General features: G+C 45.4%; 1 protein-coding gene across 8 annotated transcripts in view; it reads right to left on the bottom strand.

Annotated features, from left to right (window-relative positions):
* Nucleotides 1-20,640, bottom strand: part of FBRSL1 (fibrosin like 1) — a 581,862-nt gene that overhangs the window by 347,464 nt on the left and 213,758 nt on the right. For all 8 annotated transcript variants that reach the window (XM_088476700.1, XM_088476701.1, XM_088476704.1 and 5 more), the window contains one exon: nt 7,727-7,927. In XM_088476700.1, the coding sequence (XP_088332826.1) occupies nt 7,727-7,927 (201 nt within the window). The remainder of the gene's footprint in view (nt 1-7,726; nt 7,928-20,640) is intronic.

Raw genomic sequence — 20,640 nt, forward strand, 5'->3', positions numbered from 1 at the left:
CCATTTAGCGGAATAGTTGAATATATTTGCAGTCTGTATTCTTGGCAGCAAAGATGTAAACAGGGGGGGTGGATAGCGACAGCAAGTTCTCCCTGCGGAAGAGCAGCTATAGTCTACGATCTGGCCTGAGATGAGCTGCATCCAGCTATACATCCTGAGCTTCCCTTCTCTGCACTCTGGGCTGGGGGATCCCCTGGTGGTTTGGGTGAGCAGCTGTGATTTTCATGCAGTCCCAGATTATTGTTGCAGTAGAATAGACAGCCATCTGTGCCCTCTTTCCACAAGGCCTTGGAGCCCCTCACTCTCCCCTCCGTTACAAGACTGACACAAATAATTCACCATCCTGACAGCGCTGAGGCGCAATGTGTTCGCTTTACTTTTGCAGGACTTGCTCATTAGTGTGAATGTAGTGGCATAAACATACAAGTACATATATATACACGCAGGCAAGTGAGCAGTACTGGCTTAGGCTAGTTCTTGTAGAAGGCGTGCATGAGAAGCCATTTACAGTTTCTGTGGAAAACCCATTTTCTTTTATCAATAATGTACAAGCCACATGTTAGTGATCAGATAAAGATGATAAAACTCTCTTTGAAATGAAAAAAACCCTCATAAACTTCAAAGACATTATGGGAGGAAGCAGCATTTTTTGTAATGTCCTAAATAACACAGCATGCAAAGTGCAAAAAGGCACACACTAAATGTAAATATAATATAAAATATAATAGTCTTTTTAAAGGATAAATAAAATTAAAATAAAAGCAGTTTTATGTGAAAGAGCTGCTAAGATCATATATATTACATACACACATACATCAATGCTTCAGGAATGTATCAGAGCTTGAAACAAGAGAATAACATGGAGTGCACATTAAGGACCTGATGTATATTTGTAGGGAAATGAGGCGTATCCAGCTCCCGCATTGCAAGCATGGAAACCAATTAGTATATTCTCCCAGATGAGGAGTTGAATGCAATCTGCAGTGTGCCCCCCTATCTGTATACTTGGGGCAGAATTCATTTGTTTGCAGCCCCCTTCGCGCCCGACGGAGCTATTCAATTGTTGCTCCCATCGGGCGCCCAAACGGCACTTTTCGCGTTCGCGCCCAGAACTTCGGTCGGGGGTAGGCATTTTATGCAGCTAATCCCGACCTATATGTGCGCGATAATCAGCATCAATTGAATAGCGCCCCGTGATCTCACGTCACTTTATGCTAAAACAATTGAATTCCGCCCTATGTTTGTTACTAGTCATCGTCAACAGTCCGCACTCGCGATAGCCCTATGCTAGGTGCAAAAGATACATCGGAAAACATGCGTATTTATGCATACATCCAACACTGCACAGGTAAAAAAGGTGGGACACTCCCAGCGCAATGATATATAAAACTGAAAAAATGGGGATATATGTATATCAAATAATTTATTAATTTATAAATAGTGCACAATTTTTACAACTTATATAATTTACAATAGACATTAGTAAAAGGCTTCCATTGGTTAAAACCTAATACTGGTATACAACAAAAATTGACATAATAAACAACAACATGTAACGGAACATTTAGTGGTATTGTACAGAAAAACGCTTTGACGGCGTATTACTTGCATAAAAGGACTTCTACTCGTTCCTGAGGAAGCCCTAACATTGGGTGAAACGTCGGGCTAAGAAGTATCATGACTGCTTGCAGACCCCATATCAATTGTACCCCCCTCAAGGCAAGTACAATACCACAGGATAGGTTAGTCTTTGGATTTTGGGACATTAAAAATGGGATTTTGGTACCTACCGATAAATCCTTTTCTCTGATTCCACAGGGGACACTGGAGGTGCTTACGCTGGGGTATAGTGGCGTGGACAACTGGAGCCGGCACTTTAAATAATTTAGAAGTGTGAAGCTCCTCCCCCTCTATGCCCCCATCAGCCCTCAGTTTAGAAAATGAAGACCGAGAGGAGATGGAGAACAAGCGGAGTAAAAAGGGAGAGAACACACAATAATCAAAACATACACAACATATGGAACAAACCGAACAGGCAGGCTAAGAGCGCTGAGGTGGGCGTCAAGTGTCCCCTGTGGATTCAGAGAAAAGGATTTACCGGTAGGTACCAAAATCCCATTTTCTCTTTCAACAACTAGGGGACACTGGAGGTGCTTACGCTGGGGACGTCCCAAAGTTTTCCCCACGGGCGGGAGCGCTCTGCGGGGCCTGCAGAACAAGACGGCCAAAACGGGATGCCAAAACTGCGAACGTATCAAATTTGTAAAACTTGACAAACGTGTGCACAGAAGACCAAGTGGCCACACGGCACAACTGTGACGTGGAGGCTCCCCTACCGGCCGCCCAGGACGCACCCACAGAACGTGTGGAATGAGCCGAAATGGACGAAGGAGGCCGGCGTTCGGCACCAACATAAGCCTGATGAATAGTCAGTCGGATCCAAAGTGCCAAAGTCTGCTTAGACGCTGGCCAACCCCTCCGAACCGCATCATAGAGGACAAAAAGTGACTCAGACTTACGGAGGGAAGCTGTCCTGTCAACATAGATGCGGAGAGCTATAACCATATCCAAGGTAGAAGAACCACCAGAGTACTCCACCAAAGACGGTACCACAATAGGCTGATTAATATGAAAAGCCAACACTACCTTGGGAAGGAAGGCGGCAACCGTCCGGAGTTCCGCCCTATCAGCATGAAATACAAGGTAAGGTGGCTTATAGGACAGAGCACCCAATTCCGAAACTCTACGAGCCGAAGCTAGAGCCAAGAGAAGGACCGTCTTCCAAGACAAGTACTTAATATCAACCTCTTCCAAAGGTTCAAACATGGATGACTGAAGAAACAAAAGCACTAAGTTCAAGTCCCAAGGAACAATCGGAGGTACAAAAGGAGGCTGCACCCGCAAGACCCCTGAAGAAACGTCTGCACCTCAGGAATGAGGGCCAATTTCCATTGAAAGAAAATGGAAAGGGCAGAAACCTGCACCTTTAAAGTTCCAAGACGAAGGCCAGAATCCAGACCCGTCTGAAGAAAAAGCAGAAACCTGGACAACCGAAAAGTCCTAGATGGAAGATCCCGACTGGAACACCATGAGATATAAGAACGCCAGATGCGGTGATAATGCGCAGCAGAAACTGGTTTCCTGGCGCGTAGCATGGTGGGAATGACAGAGTCTGGGATTCCTCTGCGTCTTAAGATATCGGTTTCAAGAGCCACCCCGTTAAACGCAGTTGCGCTAGGTTGGGGTGTACTAAAGGACCTTGCTGTAGCAGATCCGGGCGCAGAGGAAGGGGCCACGGATCGTCTGACAATAGGGACCGAAGGTCCGCAAACCAACTCCTCCGAGGCCAGTTCGGAGCCACGAGAATGACAGAGGCTGACTCGTGTTTTATACTTTTTAGCAGTCGAGGAAGAAGTGGAATCTGAGGAAAGAGGTAAGCCAAGTCGTAGTTCCATGGAACTGTCAGAGCGTCTACTGCCACTGCCTGCGGATCTCGAGTTCTTGACATGTATACCAGGAGCTGACGATTCAATCGTGACGCCATGAGGTCCACCTGAGGACATCCCCATCGACGTATCAGCGCGTTGAACACGTCTGGATGAAGCATCCATTCCCCGGGGTGGATATCCTGTCGGCTTAGGTAATCTGCCTCCCAGTTGTCCACACCCGGGATGAATACGTCGACAGGATTACTGACTGGCTCTCGGCCCACCTGAGAATCTGAGTTACTTCTTGCATGGCCATGCGACTCAGAGTCCCTCCTTGGCAGTTGATGTATGCGACGGCCGTCGCGTTGTCGGACTGAACTCTTACCGGACGAGTTCTTAGAAACTCTGTTGCTTCTATCAGAGTATTGTAGATCGCTCTGAGTTCCAACACATTTATGGGCCACTTTTGTTCTAGAGGGGACCATCGACCCTGTAAATGATAATCGAGGACTACAGCACCCCCATCCTCGAAGGCTGGCATCCGTTGTTACGATGATCCAGTCCCACACTCCGAATCTCCGGCCCGCAAGAAGATTGTTGGATTGTGTCCACCAGAGAAGGGCCACTCTGGTAGCTGGGCTCAGACGGATCTGGCGATGAAGGAGCAGATGAGACCCTGACCCCTGTGTTAGTAAATCCAGCTGAAACACCCTGGAGTGGAACCGCCCGAACTGTATTGCCTCGAAGGCTGCTACCATCTTCCCCAGGAGACGCAGACAAAGAAGGAGGGACACCCTCTTTGGTCTGAGGACCAGCTGAACTAACAACCGGATATCCCGGGCCTTGTCTACTGGAAGGAAGATCCTCTATGAAGCAGTATCTAAGATCATGAAATAGGAGCTTCTGGGACGGATTGAGATTTGATTTCTTGAAGTTTATTATCCAACCGTGTTGGATTAGAGTCTGATATGTCAGTAAGGCATGGCTTGTAAGAGGAGATACCGACTGCGCCTTGAGTAGCAGGTCGTCCAAATAAGGGATTATGTTCACTCCCGATGACCGAAGGAGAGCAATCATGACTGACATGAGTTTGGTGAAGATGCATGGAGCCAAGGATAACCCGAACGGCAATGCCCGAAAATGATAATGATCCTTCAATATGGCGAAACGCAGAAAGGCTTGGTGTGGTTCCCAAATGGGAATGTGGAGATAAGCATCCTTGAGATCCATGGATAATAGGAACTCTCCCGGTTCCAAGCTCGCAATAACGGACTGCAGAGACTCCATTTTGAACCGATACATCTTCAGATACAGGTTCAATGACTTGAGGTTCAAGATGGGCCTGACCGATCCATCCGGTTTGGCTGCTACAAACAGGTTTGAGTAAAACCCCATACCTCGTTGATGTTCTGGAACTGGGACTAGCACAGATGATACTACTAAAGACTGGATAGCCTACTAAAGACTGGATATCTTTTGACGCTTCTCCCAGGAAAACTACAGACTCGCGGATGTGTTCAGCTAGTAAGCGTAACTCTGCTCTAGAAGTACCCAAGTCCAAACCTGTAATCAACTGGTCAGCCCAGCAAACCACCGCTTTGTTAACCCAAGCAGTAACAAGGGTGGGCCTAAGTTGAGCACCCGCTGCAGTATAAATAGATCTTAGCGTTGTCTCCAATTTACAATCCGAAGGATCTTTTAGTACTGTAAGCTCCCGGTACTGGGAGTGTTGTTTTTTTAGAAAGACGGGAGATGGGCGCATCTACTGGTGGGGGTGTTTCCCACTTTTCCATCATGGTTGATGGAAAAGGGTAGCTAGAAGGAAACCGACGCGGAATTTGGAACCGTTTATCCGGTTGCTTCCAGGCCACTGAGAGCTGCTGTTGAAGTTGCTGTGAGAACGGAAAAACCGCCAAGCTCTTTGGTTGTTCATGAAATAATTCACACTCCTGGGATGCAGGAATCACATCCTCAGGTAAGTCAAGGATATTTCTGACCGCCAAAATTAAAGATTCCACCCCGGGAGAGGTGGACTCTAACTCTAGAGGGGTATCGTCCTGTAATCCTTCCTCCAATTCCCCTTCCTCAGTATCCTCCGTAGCGAGGAATTCCTCGTCAGACTCTTCTGACTGGAGAACAGTCGATAAAGGACGCTTTTATGTCGGTCCCTGTAAGGAAGTGGAGGGTGCGGACACAGCTGTACCCATTACCTGTACCAGGGTGTCTAGAAACTTGGTTAGCCCAGCAACCCAGGGAGGCTGAGACTTGCGTGCCTCAGCTAACTCAGACGTTAAATCCGTCATTACTCCTACCATGTCAGCGGCCCATGTAGGCGCAGGTGAGGCAGTAATAGCCATAGGTGGATCAATTGCTATACAAGCATCACATAACGTGGACCCAGCAGCATGCGGCTTGGATAGTTTGTTGTTACACCTAGAACAAACAAACATCTTTTGAGAAGCCTTTGTTCTTTTTGACATGGATACACACAGTCACCACACACAGAGGGACAGAGTATATACAGAGGTAAAGAAAAAACAGAAGGCTGGCTTGGGACACAGAGGAGGAGACAAACACCATTCCCTCCCACAGATCAGTTTCCCTGCACCCCCAGTGTATTATGCACAGCCTCTGCTTAACTTATAGCTGCTGTAGCCAGGAATGGGGAGCCAAAGAATCCAGCCTTCCGATCTGCTGCACTCTTCCTGTATAAGGGAGAGATGCAGGCATTTAAGAGTTAATAAACGGCAGCCACGCTGTTTTTTTACAGCCGCTTGCCACGCATAGAAGAGAGAGCCCGTGCTGATTAGGCTCCGCCCCCTTCTTCATGCCCTAAGGGATCCATTATGGCTACTATGTCCGTCCCCCCCCTCCCCTCCGCGTGTATCAGCGGGGAGAGGGGAGAAGCAGGGAGCCGCGTGTAGAGTTGTGCATCTCTAACACAGCGCAGGGCAGCGTTGACAGCGGGGCCTGCATCGCTGTCTAACAGTGCTATACACAGCAACACAGTGCAACATGCTGTGTCAGCGCCGGGCAGCGGGGGCAGGAGCCGGGGGATGCGCAGCTTGTTACCCACTGCGTGTCCCCAGAGAGGCTTCTCGGCAGGTCAGCAGAGTCTTCTGTTCTTGTGTGAAGACCTGCTGTGGCGGTAAGGAGCTGTCAGGAGCTCTTGTAATGAGCCCTGTGCACTCCTTCCTGGTGTTTGCTAAAACACCAGGGCGCCAGGTACCCGGACCCCACCTTTTAGATAGGTGGCGAAGGGTACCTATAGGATGTGTAAAAGATGCTTAAAATAAAATAAAATTAAATAAATAAAATAAATGTATTGCTGGAGCACAGCATAATGTGACCAGCTCCTAGTAGGCACATTTTCTAAACTGAGGGCTGATGGGGCATAGAGAGGGAGGAGCTTCACACTTCTAAATTATTTAAAGTGCCGGCTCCAGTTATCCACGCCTCTATACCCCAGCGTAAGCACCTCCAGTGTCCCCTAGTGGATGAAAGAGAAATTTGGCTTTGAAGGTTTTTCTGGGGTAGAGCTATACACCTAATAGGTGTCTCCCATATCCATCTGCATAGACTCTCTGTGGACTATGTCTAACAACATACAGTGATATTACATCACATAGCGAGCACTGTTGATATCCCACGTGGGAGGAATCTGTCCTTTTCATAGTATTAGTGCAGCCAGTATTACGCTCTGAAAGCGTTTTTCTGCACAATACCACTAAATGTTCTGTTACCTGTTGTTGTTTATTATGTCAATTTTTGTTGTATACGGTATTAGGTTTTAAACAATGGAAGCCTTTTACTGAGTTAAAATATAAGTTGTAACATAATATAAGTTGTAACAATAGTAATACTGTGTACTATTTATACATTAATAAATTATTTGATATACATATATCCCCATATTCTCAGTTTTATATATATCATTGCGCTGGGAGCATCCCACCTTTTTCACCAGTGTACATTTTGAGGGTAAGGTGGAGTGTACCCTCCTCCCACTCCCCAGCAGTAGTAGATATATAAGGAGATCTGAAGTAATCAAAGCGCGGTGCTTACTCCCTGTCTTTAGTAATCCATCACTGCACGGCCTGCCATTGTGTCACCATGCTTTCACTGAACGATGCCCAGGAAGTAAGCCACAGACAAACCTATTAATACTCGATCAACTGGTTAGTTTCAAGGTTGGGGTACATAATACAAACATCGCCTCTGTATAAACACCTTCAATAAATATACGTCGACTACATTTGAATCCACTGGGTGATAATTAGAGAACAGATGGGAATTACCTGATTGAATGTCTTGAGAGGGAATTTCTTCTTGTCTCTGTCTTTTCCTCTCTCCATTTCTCTCTCTGAGCTTCCTGCGTCATGGTTGTGCCCATTCTCACTTGGCTCTGCACAGATATATTTCCCCGATTCTCTGGCTTTCTTAGCAGGATGTCTGTCCCATTTCTCTTTTCGTTCTGGCGGTTTCAAAGCCAGATCCTTCTGTAAGAAGAAGAAAAAAAATAGCAGTGAGCAAAGCAATAAATAAATTATAGGCAATTAGCAGTCATTATAGCAGGAGCTCAACGGAATTTGAAAGCATTGCCTAGATTTTTTGACTTACAGAAGTAATTCATATAGAGATGAATATTTACATATGGCACGACATCATGGAACAATAGACATGAATACCACCTGGACAAATTTCCCTTGCAAAGGAAATGTCTAAATGTTCCAACAAATTGACAAATTAAAAACAAAAAAGGGAGAAAGAATTACTAGAATAGAAGCCAAAGCCCCTACCACTCAAGAAAAGAACGGCATCATAACAGAAGCGGCTGGGGCACATTAGGTGTTCTAGGTTTTATGTTGCATGTGGTGAAAAATAACCCCACTCAGTGCTGAATAGGAAGGGATTTGCTGGGTGCTGACAGGAGCGGTCAGTAACCTGGTCTCTAGATTTCTGGTAGCTTTAGATTCAGCAACATTAGAGTTCAGTGAATGAAAATCCAGGATATCACAAGTATGACCGTGCACTATATTAGGAGCACAATGCTGTGCTGTCATCCCAGAGACATGGTAGCTGTACTGTATACTGAGGGCATAGAAGTTGTACTATATACTGGTCACATGTGATGGACTTGTACTGTCTTTACTGTGCAGAAGGTATATATGGAGCCCTACTGTATATTGTGACAAGTAACTATTAGCAACTAATTTAGGACTGTATCTTGACTTCTGTTAATATATACTTTAAGTGGGCGATACAAATGTTTACCGCTCCCATCTAAAGTGGACAGGAGCTATTCAACTGTTTTGGGGTGACCAGCCCTGAGACTGCACTTATCACGGTTTTTCGTTCACATTCTCCTGAGGTGCAAACAGAAATCAGCGTAAAGTAGGGCTTTGGGACTGATCGCAAGTGTCGAGCACACCTTAGGGGGTAATTCAATTGTTTGTGGTCTAATTGAATAGTTTTGAGCGTCCAGTACTTATCGCGGATCTCTGCTCGCACCATCCTGACATGCAAGCAGAAATTGGCTTAAAGTAGGGTTTTGGGGCTGGGCGCCGGGAGAAGCCACTTGACACACACCCTGCAGTTAACGCGGCTAATCCCTTTTTTCCTGTTGTGCAGAAGTGCAACAATTAAGCAGAACATACATCTACGGCCCGATTCCCCACTCCGCCAATCAGGAACGCTGATCCGTGGACATCAATAATAAGTGATGTTAAAAATTCCGACTCCCAATAATTTTTTGGTCAGGATCAGTGACTCGAGGATTTTCATCATGTTGAATTTCCTCGATTACCAGTCCATAGGCAGAACGGGGAATTGGGGCAATACATTGTAGATGGACGCGAGTGCCGGATGCGCCTTAACTGCAGCACACCTGCATGGGAAACACCACGTAGCCTGACTTAGAGATACGATGCTATGTTACTCCATTTCTGACTCCACTTCTACTCTTGGTGGTGTGTTGCTATTTAAGTGCCCTATCCTCTGGATCCTGCAGTTAAATATATATACAGCACCACAGTAAATTGCTGCAATTTATGTTCTGGGCATGACACCACCGATCACTACTAATTACATGTTTCAGCCATTCTCATCAGATCACTAAAAATGCACCCGAAAGTGTTTCTTTACCTTGTTTTTATGCTTTGATGCCAGCACCACTCATTTGCTTGAATGGAAATGGATAATTAAATGCAATGTGCTGCACGGGAAATACGGCAACACAAAATACTGCCAATGCAGAGAGGAGAATCGTGTCATAAATACCTTGAAATCAAATGTATGTACAGGTTAAGTCTCCCATATCCAAAATGTTTGGGACCAGGGGGTATTTTGAAAATAGGAATATTCTGTGTTTTGGAATAATTACATACCATAATGAAATAACTTGGGAATTGGACCTAAATCTAAACACAGAATGCATTTACAGTCAGGTGCATAAATATTGGGACATTGACAGAATTTTCATATTTTGGCCTCTATTCACCACCAGAATGGCTTTGAAATGAAATAAACAAAATGTGCTTTAGCTGCAGACTTTGAGATTTAATTTGAGGGTAATTACATCCAAATCAGGTGAACGGTGTAGGAATTACAACGGTTTCTATATGTGCCTCCCACTTTTTAAGGGGCCAAAAGTAATGGGACAAACTAAACAATCCTAAATCTAACTTTCACTTTTTAATACTTTGTTGCAAATCCTTTGCAGGCAATTACAGCCTGAAGTCTGGAACGCATAGTCATCACCAGACGCTGGGTTTCATCCCTGGTGATGCTCTGCCAGGCCTCTACTGCAAATGTCTTCAGTTCCTGCTTGTTCTTGGGGCATTTTCCCTTCAGTTTTGTCTTCATCAAGTGAAATGCATGCTCAATCGGATTCAGGTCAGAGGATTGACTTGGCCATTGCATAACATTCCACTTTTTAGCCTTAAAAAAACTCTTTGGTTGCTTTTGCAGTATGCTTCGGGTCATTGTCCATCTGCACTGTGAAGCGCCGTCCAATGAGTTCTGAAGCATTTGACTGAATATGAGCATATAATATTGCCCAAAACACTTCAGAATTCATTCTGCTGCTTTTGTCAGCAGTCACATCATCAATAAATACAAGGAAACCAGTTCCGTTGGCAGCCATACATGCCCACTCCATGACACTACCACCACCATGCTTCACTGATGAGGTGGTATACAAGAGAGAGCCCATAAATCAGAAACACGTCTGGCCGAAGCGATGGCCAGAAGGAAAACAGTTTTAGCTGTTAGCCATTTAAGATCCACTGAGCCCAGTGGTTCAAACGGCGGTCCCTGGTGAGCCCTCAGGACCACAGCCAAATCCCAAGACGCCACCGGTGGAACAAATGGCGGCTGAATTCGAAGAACACCTTGCATAAAGGTGCGCACATCAGGGATTGTAGCAATCCTACGATGGAACCAGACGGGGCAGAAACCTGCACCTTCAAAGAAGCCAGGCGAAGCCCATGGTCTAGTCCCGCCTGTAGAAAGGCTAGCACTCTAGACAGACGGAACTCCCGAGGTGCATAACCTCTCGGTCGACACCACTGGAAGAACGTATGCCACACACAATGGTATATTCTTGCAGAAGACTGTTTCCGAGCTCTGAGCATAGTTCGTATTACAGAGCTGGAAAACCCCCTGGACCTTAACATGGCCGTCTCAACAGCCACGCCGTCAAAGACAGCCGAGTCAGGTCCGGGTGAAGACAAGGACCCTGTGACAGAAGGTCCGGTCGTAGCGGCAACCGCAGAGGAATGTCCACGGACAGACCCTGAAGGTCTGAGAACCAGTGCCGTCTGGGCCATGCGGGAGCTATCAACAGGAGCGTCCCTCCTTCCTGTTTAAATTTCCGGATTACCCGTGGAAGAAGGGAAAACGGAGGAAACAGATAAGCAAACCGGAACGTCCACTGGACGGACAGAGCATTCACCAGAGACGCCTTTTCGTCTCTTGTTCGAGACCCGTACACCGGCAACTTGTTGTTGTGCCGTGACGCCATGAGGTCGATCTCTGGAAGACCCCACCTGTCCACCAAAAGTTGAAAGACGTCCTGGTGCAGAGACCATTCCCCCGGATGAACGTCCTGGCGACTGAGAAAGTCGGCCTTCCAATTGAGGACTCCCGGGATGAATACCGCTGATATGGCAGGGAGATTGCGCTCCGCCCAGATCAGGATGCGGGACACCTCTACGAGTGCCACCCGACTTCGGGTTCCTCCTTGCCGATTTATGTAAGCAACGGTGGTGGCGTTGTCCAACTGGACCTGCACGGGATGACCCTGGAGAACCCGATGGGCCTGCTGGAGAGCATTGAAAACGGTACAGAGTTCCAAGATGTTTATCGGAAGCTCCTTTTCCGCCTGAGTCCATCTGCCCTGGAACAAGTGTGGACCCATGACGGCTCCCCAGCCCCGAAGACTGGCGTCCGTTGTCAATAGGACCCAATTCGGCACCAAAACGGACGACCCTTGTTGAGATTGGTCGTCTGCAACCACCAGGCAAGGGACAGGCGAACCTCCGGAGTGAGCACCATTGTCTGGGATTTGAGACTATGAGGCAGTCCATTCCATTTGGATAGGATCAATTGCTGCAGAGGTCTGGAGTGAAACTGGGCATATTCCACTATGTCGAATACGGACACCATGGAGCCCAGTAACCTCATTGCCGAGTGAAGAGAGACACGGCGACTCTGTAGACAACTGTGCACCCTCAACTGCAAGGCAGAGATCTTTTCCCTTGTCACAAAGATCCTCTGCTGACTGGAGTCCAACAAGGTACCGATGTGCAGAATCCTCTGAGACGGGATCAGGGTGGACTTTTGCCAGTTTATCAACCAGCCGTTCCATTGCAGTACTGCAATCGTCAGATCCAAATGGTGTAGAAGGAGCTCCGGAGATCCTGCTACCTACAGAAGGTCGTCTAGGTACGGCAACATGCGGACTCCCTGCAGCCGCAGGGAAACCGCCATGACCGCCATACGTGGTGCTGTCGCCAAGCCAAAAGGTAATGCCCGGAACTGGAAGTGATCGTTGCGGATTGCAAACCTGAGGAACTGTTGATGGCGCGAAAGAATAGGAACATGCAGGTAAGCGTCCTGTATGTCCAACGACACCATGTAATCCCAGCGCCAGAATGATGGACCGTAGGGTCTCCATCCGAAACCTCGGCACCCGTAAGGACTTGTTGAGTGCTTTGGGGTTGAGGATCGGATGGTACGACCCATTGGGTTTCTGCACCAAAAACAGATTGGAATAGAAACCCAGGCCCCTCTGGGAGAAAGCAACAGGCACTATAACTCCAGCCTGGAGCATAGTGTGCAAAACCTTCCGCAGTTCCGTGGCTTTGTTCCGGTCTGATGGAAGACCCGTGGTGAAGAATCGGGACGGGAGCCTGTGCCGGAAGGAGAGAGCATACCCGTGAGAAACCACCTTGTGAACCCAACTGTCTGTCGTGGTTACCGACCAACACTGGGCGAACCGTTGCAGGCAGCCTCCCACATTGGGATCCCCCAAAGGGAGACCCGGACCGTCAGGCCGCAGGTTTGTCATCGGACTTAGGGGCCGGACGTTTGGTACTCCAGGCCTGCTTCCGGGGCTTGGCCGATTTCTTGGGGCCAGCCTGTCGGGGAAAGGACTGTGCTTTAGGTCTACCCTGGGCCCTGTAAGGCCGAAAGGACGAGGTACCTGAACTGAAAGGAACTTCAGCAGACGGGAGACATGCCGATTTGGCTGCCGCCAGCGTGGCTACAATTTTGTCCAGATCCGGACCAAATAGGACTTCTCCATTAAAAGGCAAGGCTTCCAAGCCCTTTTTGGAATCAGCGTCCGCCTTCCAAGATCGCAACCATAAGGTGCGACGAGCCGCCACCGCTGCCGAAGAAATCCGAGAAGTCAGGGTACTGATATCTAAAGCCGCTTCCTTAATGTAAGTGGCCGAATCCCGGAGATTGCCGATCAACTCGGTCTGTTCAGCCGAACAGTCGGAATCGAAAGACGCCTCCAAACTATCAGCCCAGCGCTCCATAGCTCTGGCTACCCAACAAATGGCCATAGCTGGTCTGGCTGGCTGCCCCCCCCCCCCCGCAAGGGAATAAACGGACTTTAGGCAGATTTCCACCTTACGGTCCATGGCATCCTTTAAGGAGGACATGGAGGGCATGGACAACGTGGCACTTCGGACCAGGCGTGTCACATGGGAATCCACCTGTGGCGGGGATTCCCACTTAGCAAAATAATTGTCCGCAAACGGATAAGCCACTGCTAAACGTCTTTGAGGCGGATAACGTTCACCAGGATGTTTCCATGCCTCCTCTAAGTGGTCCACCAATTGACCCGAAAGAGGAAACACTGTGGCATCACCCTTAACATCCTTGAAAAAGGCATATTTGGATTTTGATACCGGTGGTTCATCATCCTCAATAACTAAAGCTGTGCGGACCGCACGTATAAGGCCAGGTACATAAACCTTAGACTTGGCATCCGACTCTTTAGTACGGAGGGTTCTTGGTCCAAAAGATCCAGAATCCCCCCATCATCAGTAGTCCCCTCGTCATCCTCATAAGGAGTAGACAGAGACGCCACCGGCCGCTTATGAGGCCGCAACGTAGACTCCCCTTGTAACACGTCCGACAAATGCTGCACAGAACTTGTCAGAGAATTAACCCACGCAGGCTCCTGAGAGACCTGAGGAGGGGAAATAGGGAGACTGTGGGGTACCATCAGTTGTCTCGGGAACCCCTGCATGGGTGACGACACCACTGACTGCTGGGACAATCCCATCTGAGGGAACGCAGGTTTGCGGAGCTAACTGGCCCACAAGGGTTGTAAGCGCTTTAGTGAAACAAGCCCAGGGCGGTTCCTGAACCGGAGCCGTCAATAAAAAATACTGCCGACATAGCCCCTCCGCTATAGGTACCTTACATGTAGTACACAGAAGCTGGAGAGGAAAATCATTCTCAGACATGATGGCAAGTCTGTGACCCCTCTCACTGATACGCGTTAGTATAGTGGGAGAACCGCCCTGCAATCACCGCACTGCAAGGGCTTTAGCAGAAGAAGAGCAGGGACAGTGAAAAGGCTGATAGTAGAAAGTGAAAGTACAGGCAGCAGACGCTAGCAGCAGTCACATACAATGCAAAGAAATCAATCCCTGCACTATCAGCGCTGATCCTCAACTACGCAAACACAGAGTCTGGGAGGACACAGCGCTGCATACACAGACCTGTTACCAACTCTATGGTGCCCGATGCCTGACGTCATCACCTATACCCCAAGGTATCCTGTGGATACCCTATGGACCCTGATGTAGAAAATGCGAATTTCTAGCAGTTTCTTTATATGATCACTTGTGAATATGCACTACAACATTTATTCCTCCATTCTAATCAAAATGCATTTATTTATTCAATCCAGTCATAAAACTGAAATACTTTAATCGTTTAAATCTTCATTTAATCCTATTATTCTATTTTAGATGCTCTCAGTAAACAACTTTCAAGTTAAGGCTGTGTTAATAAATTCAATCTGTTGGTAAAAGAACATATGCACACTTCAGTATATGTTGTATTACATACACAATAACCATCTTGTTATATTAACACCTAAGTATAATGATAAATGTATACGCTGAATTCAGTTGGTCAGATCTGTGCTTACGCTGTCTTGTTTACTCATTTTTATTCACATTTCTGCCCATTTACTCTGGTGCGTGAGGGCTCAGGTTACCCACCTTTGTCCTATCTCATCCTTTTATACTTTTCCTCCTCTTCCTTTGAACAAGTCAGCCTGACATTGCAATCGCATTGGGCTTCTGCAGCTTAACATTTCTCCTTACCCGTTTGCTATCACTATGTTATGTGCTTTGTTTTGTATTTTTCCCTTACATCACCTGCACAGATTCCAATCACTATTTGACATTTAAAAAAATCAGCAAAGCATTTGTGGGAAATATTAAATCTTAAATTGACCATGCTGAACAAAAGCTCCAATAAGCCTATAATTCGTCAAGTTTAACTGAAATCATCTCTAAAAACCCAACTACATACATCAGAAGGAAATCGGAGAGGACAAACAACAATGCTACACTACAGTACTGTCTTTGTTCAGGAAGGTCATGTGGGTCATTATTGCACTGTAGAGATAAAGAAATAGCCCAAGTGTATCAGAATACAAAACAAAGCTATGAAGCCAGAAGCTTTGCATAAATACCACCACTACACATCAGTAACCTGGCAGAACTATAGTTTAAGATCACAGACTCTTATCAAGTTCAATTAAGAAAAAATAAAAATAAAAAAGCCACATAAAACGCAGCTATTACAATAGGTCCTTAAAATACAAATACACAATAGCACGATTCTATTCTATGCGATGTGAATAGCGTCAGCAGTGAGCTCCCGGAGCTATTCAATACACCGCGCTGCCAAGTCCGACTAGGATTTCTTCTAGCATCCCCCCGGAGATGAGAGCAGAAATCCGACAAAAGTCCCGGCGCGAGGCTGTTTTCTGCCCTTCGCGCTGGGAAAACAGCAATGCGCCGGGAACTTAGGTCGGGGAATGCCCGTTATCGCGCCTTAAACAGGGTGTTTAAGTCGCGAGAACGGGCATTCTCCGGCAAAACACCGCACACAATTGAATAGCTCCGGGAGCTATCTTCCGGCGCTATTCACATCGCATAGAAGGAATCGTGCCCAATGTATATTTGACACTGTCTTATGATGCTGTTTTTGTATTTTAAAAATAATTGCGACAGTTTAAATGTACAGGTTGAGTCTCCCATATACAAAATGCTTGGGACCAGGGATATTTTGGATAACGGAATAGTCCGTATTTTGGAATAATTGCATACCATAATGAGATATCTTGGGAATAGGACACAAATATACACACAGAATGCATTTCTAAGGTGTATGTAACACATATAGACAGCCTGCAGGTAATTTTATACAATGTATTCAATAATTTTGTGGCTCAAACAAAGTTTGTGTAGAGAAATGAAATTAATTTATGTTTCATATACACCTTATACAATATTTTTAATAATTTGTGCCTTAGACAAAGTTTGTGTACATTGAACCATCAAAAATCAAAGGTTTAATTATCTCAGTCATGGCAAAATAATTCCGTATTTCGGAAAAAAATCCGTATTTCGGAATATTTGGATATGGGAGACTCAACCTGTACTATTATTGCTACACATTCTGCTCTTGATTGACAAAGATCAGTAACAGAGAATATATAGGAGACTTCAACTTGCCTTGAAAGAGACTAGCATACCCATGAAAGCAACAAACACAACAACTGTGCCTCAAAATGTTCTGATAACACATGTCTGCGAAATTTAAGGTATTGAAAACTTTTTTAATAATACTTTTATATTCTTAATTATACTCCTGTGTACATCAAAAAATAGTATATTAAAAAAATTACTACATCACATTTACATTACATTTTTAAGAAAAAACAAGAAGTTTAATTGTCTTTGACATTTATTGTGAAATACGAAGAAGTGTAGATGATATCACAGTGTTTTTGTCTTAATTACATAATAAAATAACACTAAAATCAAACAATAGAAACAAAACCTTAATTATTGAAAAAAAATCGTTAATATCTTTTTTTTTGTCTTCAAACTTCGTTTTGTCGCTTTTCGCTTATAAGCTTCATCTGTGGTAAGTGATGTAGTGTAGGGTATAGAGGGGTAAGTGATGTAGTATAGGGTATAGAGGGGTAAGTGATGTAGTATAGGGTATAGAGGGGTAAGTAATGTAGTGTAGGGTATAGAGGGGTCAGTAATGTAGTGTAGGGTATAGAGGGGTCAGTAATGTAGTGTAGGGTATAGAGGGGTCAGTAATGTAGTGTAAGGTATAGAGGGGTCAGTAATGTAGTGTAGGGAATAGAGGGGTCAGTGATGTAGTATATGGTGTAGAGGGGTCAGTGATGTAGTGTAGGGTATAGAGGGGTAAGTAATGTAGTGTAAGGTATAGAGGGGTCAGTAATGTAATGTAGGATATAGAGGGATCAGTAATGTAGTGTAGGGTATAGAGGATCAGTAATGTAGTGTAGGGTATAGAGGGGTCAGTAATGTAGTGTAGGATATAGAGGGGTAAGTAATGTAGTGTAGGGTATAGAGGGGTCAGTAATGTAGTGTAGGGTGTAGAGGGGTCAGTAATGTAGTGTAGGGTATAGAGGGGTCAGTAATGTAGTGTAGGGTATGGAGGGATAAGTGATATAGTGTAGGATATAGAGGGGTCAGTGATATAGTGTAGGATATAGAGGGGTCAGTAATGTAGTGTAGGGTATAGAGGGGTCAGTAATGTAATGTAGGATATAGAGGGATCAGTAATGTAGTGTAGGGTATAGAGGATCAGTAATGTAGTGTAGGGTATAGAGGGGTCAGTAATGTAGTGTAGGATATAGAGGGGTCAGTGATATAGTGTAGGGTATAGAAGGGTCAGTAATCTAGTGTAGGGTATAGTGGGATCAGTAATGTAGTGTAGGGTATAGAGGGGTAAGTAATGTAGTGTAGGGTATAGAGGCATCAGTAATCTATTGTAGGGTATAGAGGGATCAGTAATGTAGTGTAGGGTATAGAGGGATCAGTAATGTAGTGTAGGGTATAGAGGGGTCAGTAATGTAGTGTAGGGTATGGAGGGGTCAGTGATATAGTGTAGGATATAGAGGGGTCAGTAATGTAGTGTAGGGTATAGAGGGGTCAGTAATCTAGTGTAGGGTATAGAGGGATCAGTAATGTAGTGTAGGGTATAGAGGGGTAAGTAATGTAGTGTAGGGTACAGAGGGGTAAGTAATGTAGTGTAGGGTATAGTGGGATCAGTAATGTAGTGTAGGGTATAGAGGGATCAGTAATGTAGTGTAGGGTATAGAGGGATCAGTAATGTAGTGTAGGGTATAGAGGGGTCAGTAATGTAGTGTAGGGTATGGAGGGGTCAGTGATATAGTGTAGGATATAGAGGGGTCAGTAATGTAGTGTAGGGTATAGAGGGGTCAGTAATCTAGTGTAGGGTATAGAGGGATCAGTAATGTAGTGTAGGGTATAGAGGGGTAAGTAATGTAGTGTAGGGTACAGAGGGGTAAGTAATGTAGTGTAGGGTACAGAGGGGTAAGTAATGTAGTGTAGGGTATAGAGGGATCAGTAATGTAGTGTAGGGTATAGAGGGATCAGTAATGTAGTGTAGGGTATAGAGGGGTCAGTAATGTAGTGTAGGGTATGGAGGGGTCAGTGATATAGTGTAGGATATAGAGGGGTCAGTAATGTAGTGTAGGGTATAGAGGAGTCAGTAATCTAGTGTAGGGTATAGAGGGATCAGTAATGTAGTGTAGGGTATAGAGGGGTAAGTAATGTAGTGTAGGGTACAGAGGGGTAAGTAATGTAGTGTAGGGTATAGTGGGATCAGTAATGTAGTGTAGGGTATAGAGGGGTAAGTAATGTAGTGTAGGGTATAGAGGGGTCAGTAATGTAGTGTAGGGTATAGAGGGGTCAGTAATCTAGTGTATGGTATAAAGGAGTTAGCAATGTAGTGTAGGTAATAGGTTGGAAAAGTAAAATTTCGCCCTGGGCTCCACTTGGTCTAGAACCGGCTCTGGCTAGGATGCAAATCGCACCATCCAACCTCCCGGCCGCCCACTTCAACCCTACATATTAAAACACACAGACAAAATCTGGCATATATAAAGTTATTTTCAGAAAGCTAGGAAAAAAAACTGGTCACATCTAGACTTGTGTTCGCTACACTACTGTTCCTGCTCCTCCTGTACACACACAGCCACACCAAACAATCCAGCAGGTGTACTGGTGTTGGCTCACCTCATCATGCCCAGTTTCTAAAAACAGTCACAATGTGTGCTTTCCAAGAACACCTACTATAATATTATACTATTACCTTATGTATCATGTATGTACTGATCAGATTGTCGATTACTTGGGCAGGGCCAACATTACTTTTTGTTACATGCCATTGTATGTTATTTGTTTGTGCCATGAACCCCTTAAAAGTACAGCACTGCGTATATTTATTATGGGATGCTCTTGATTTGGAGAAGTCCATTAAATAGATATAAATGGCCACCCACTACATGTTTCTCCAGGACATCTGGTCCCCCTACTGAGTACACTGACACCACAGAGTCTGGCTCCTCCGCAGGTTCATCACTAATGTACAGTAGTTTATAAAAGCTAAAGATGTGTGTGGCTCTACTGATCGTAAAATTAACGCACAAACTGTCCCCCCTAAACCTATTGAACATAATGACAAGTAGGTGGTTAATTATAGACAATATACAGGTACTAGATTATATAGGACCTTGGGCAAGAATGGATAGGGCCGTAACTAGGGTGGTGCGACCTTTGCCATGGCACACGGCACCGCAGGGCAGGGGGCACTGTTTGGGCTTGTCAATATTCCTGTTTATTATCATTCTCACTTTTAGGTTCCTCTACTTTTATCCCCAGCATCTTCTGGCCTCTCCCATCTCTTCCCTGGTCCTGGACCTTTTTCGGGTTTGTGTTTTATGTCCCTATTTGAAAAATAGAGGAGGGGGGGCACCAATGTTCTTTCTGGCACAGGGCACCACAAAGTCTAGTTGTGGCACTGGGATTTTAGAAAGCATGCAGAGACTGCCATCCTTATAGAAAAGCAAAATGGGTGCACGGCATGTGTGAAGGAAACATTACGTCATCACATGAGTCCTGCCTTGGAGGACAGAGTTCTCCATAACTGACAGCCTTATGGAACAGACCAATCTGACGCAGAACAATATTTACTTTGTAAGAATGGGATTATTTATTGAGTGCAGAAAACTGGATTACATCAAAGCTTAGAGGAAGAGCTCAAAACAGGAAGCCTACGCTCTGAGGAATAGAGAATGCTTTATGTCAAGGCCAACACGGTAATGAAAAGGGACAGACGCTGAGCAACCTCTGGCATGACTACAAGAGCTGCAGTCTCTATTGCAGGAAGCAGAAGTGGTTATATAGAATACTACCAACTGGCTCATATGGTGGTTTTGTTTTTTGAATCATGCGGGACAAGTTGTAGAAAGTGGAGCTTAAAGAACATTCAGGAGAACAGATATTTTAAAATAAGTGCTTGGAGAAATGCATTTAAATATGATGAAATATAATTAAGGCTGAAATAGAATTAAGGCACATACAGCCACAGAAAAAGTACATCT

This window comes from Taudactylus pleione, unplaced genomic scaffold (genome assembly GCF_031769625.1).
Source record: "Taudactylus pleione unplaced genomic scaffold, aTauple2 ptg000191l, whole genome shotgun sequence".
NCBI lineage: Eukaryota > Metazoa > Chordata > Amphibia > Anura > Myobatrachidae > Taudactylus > Taudactylus pleione.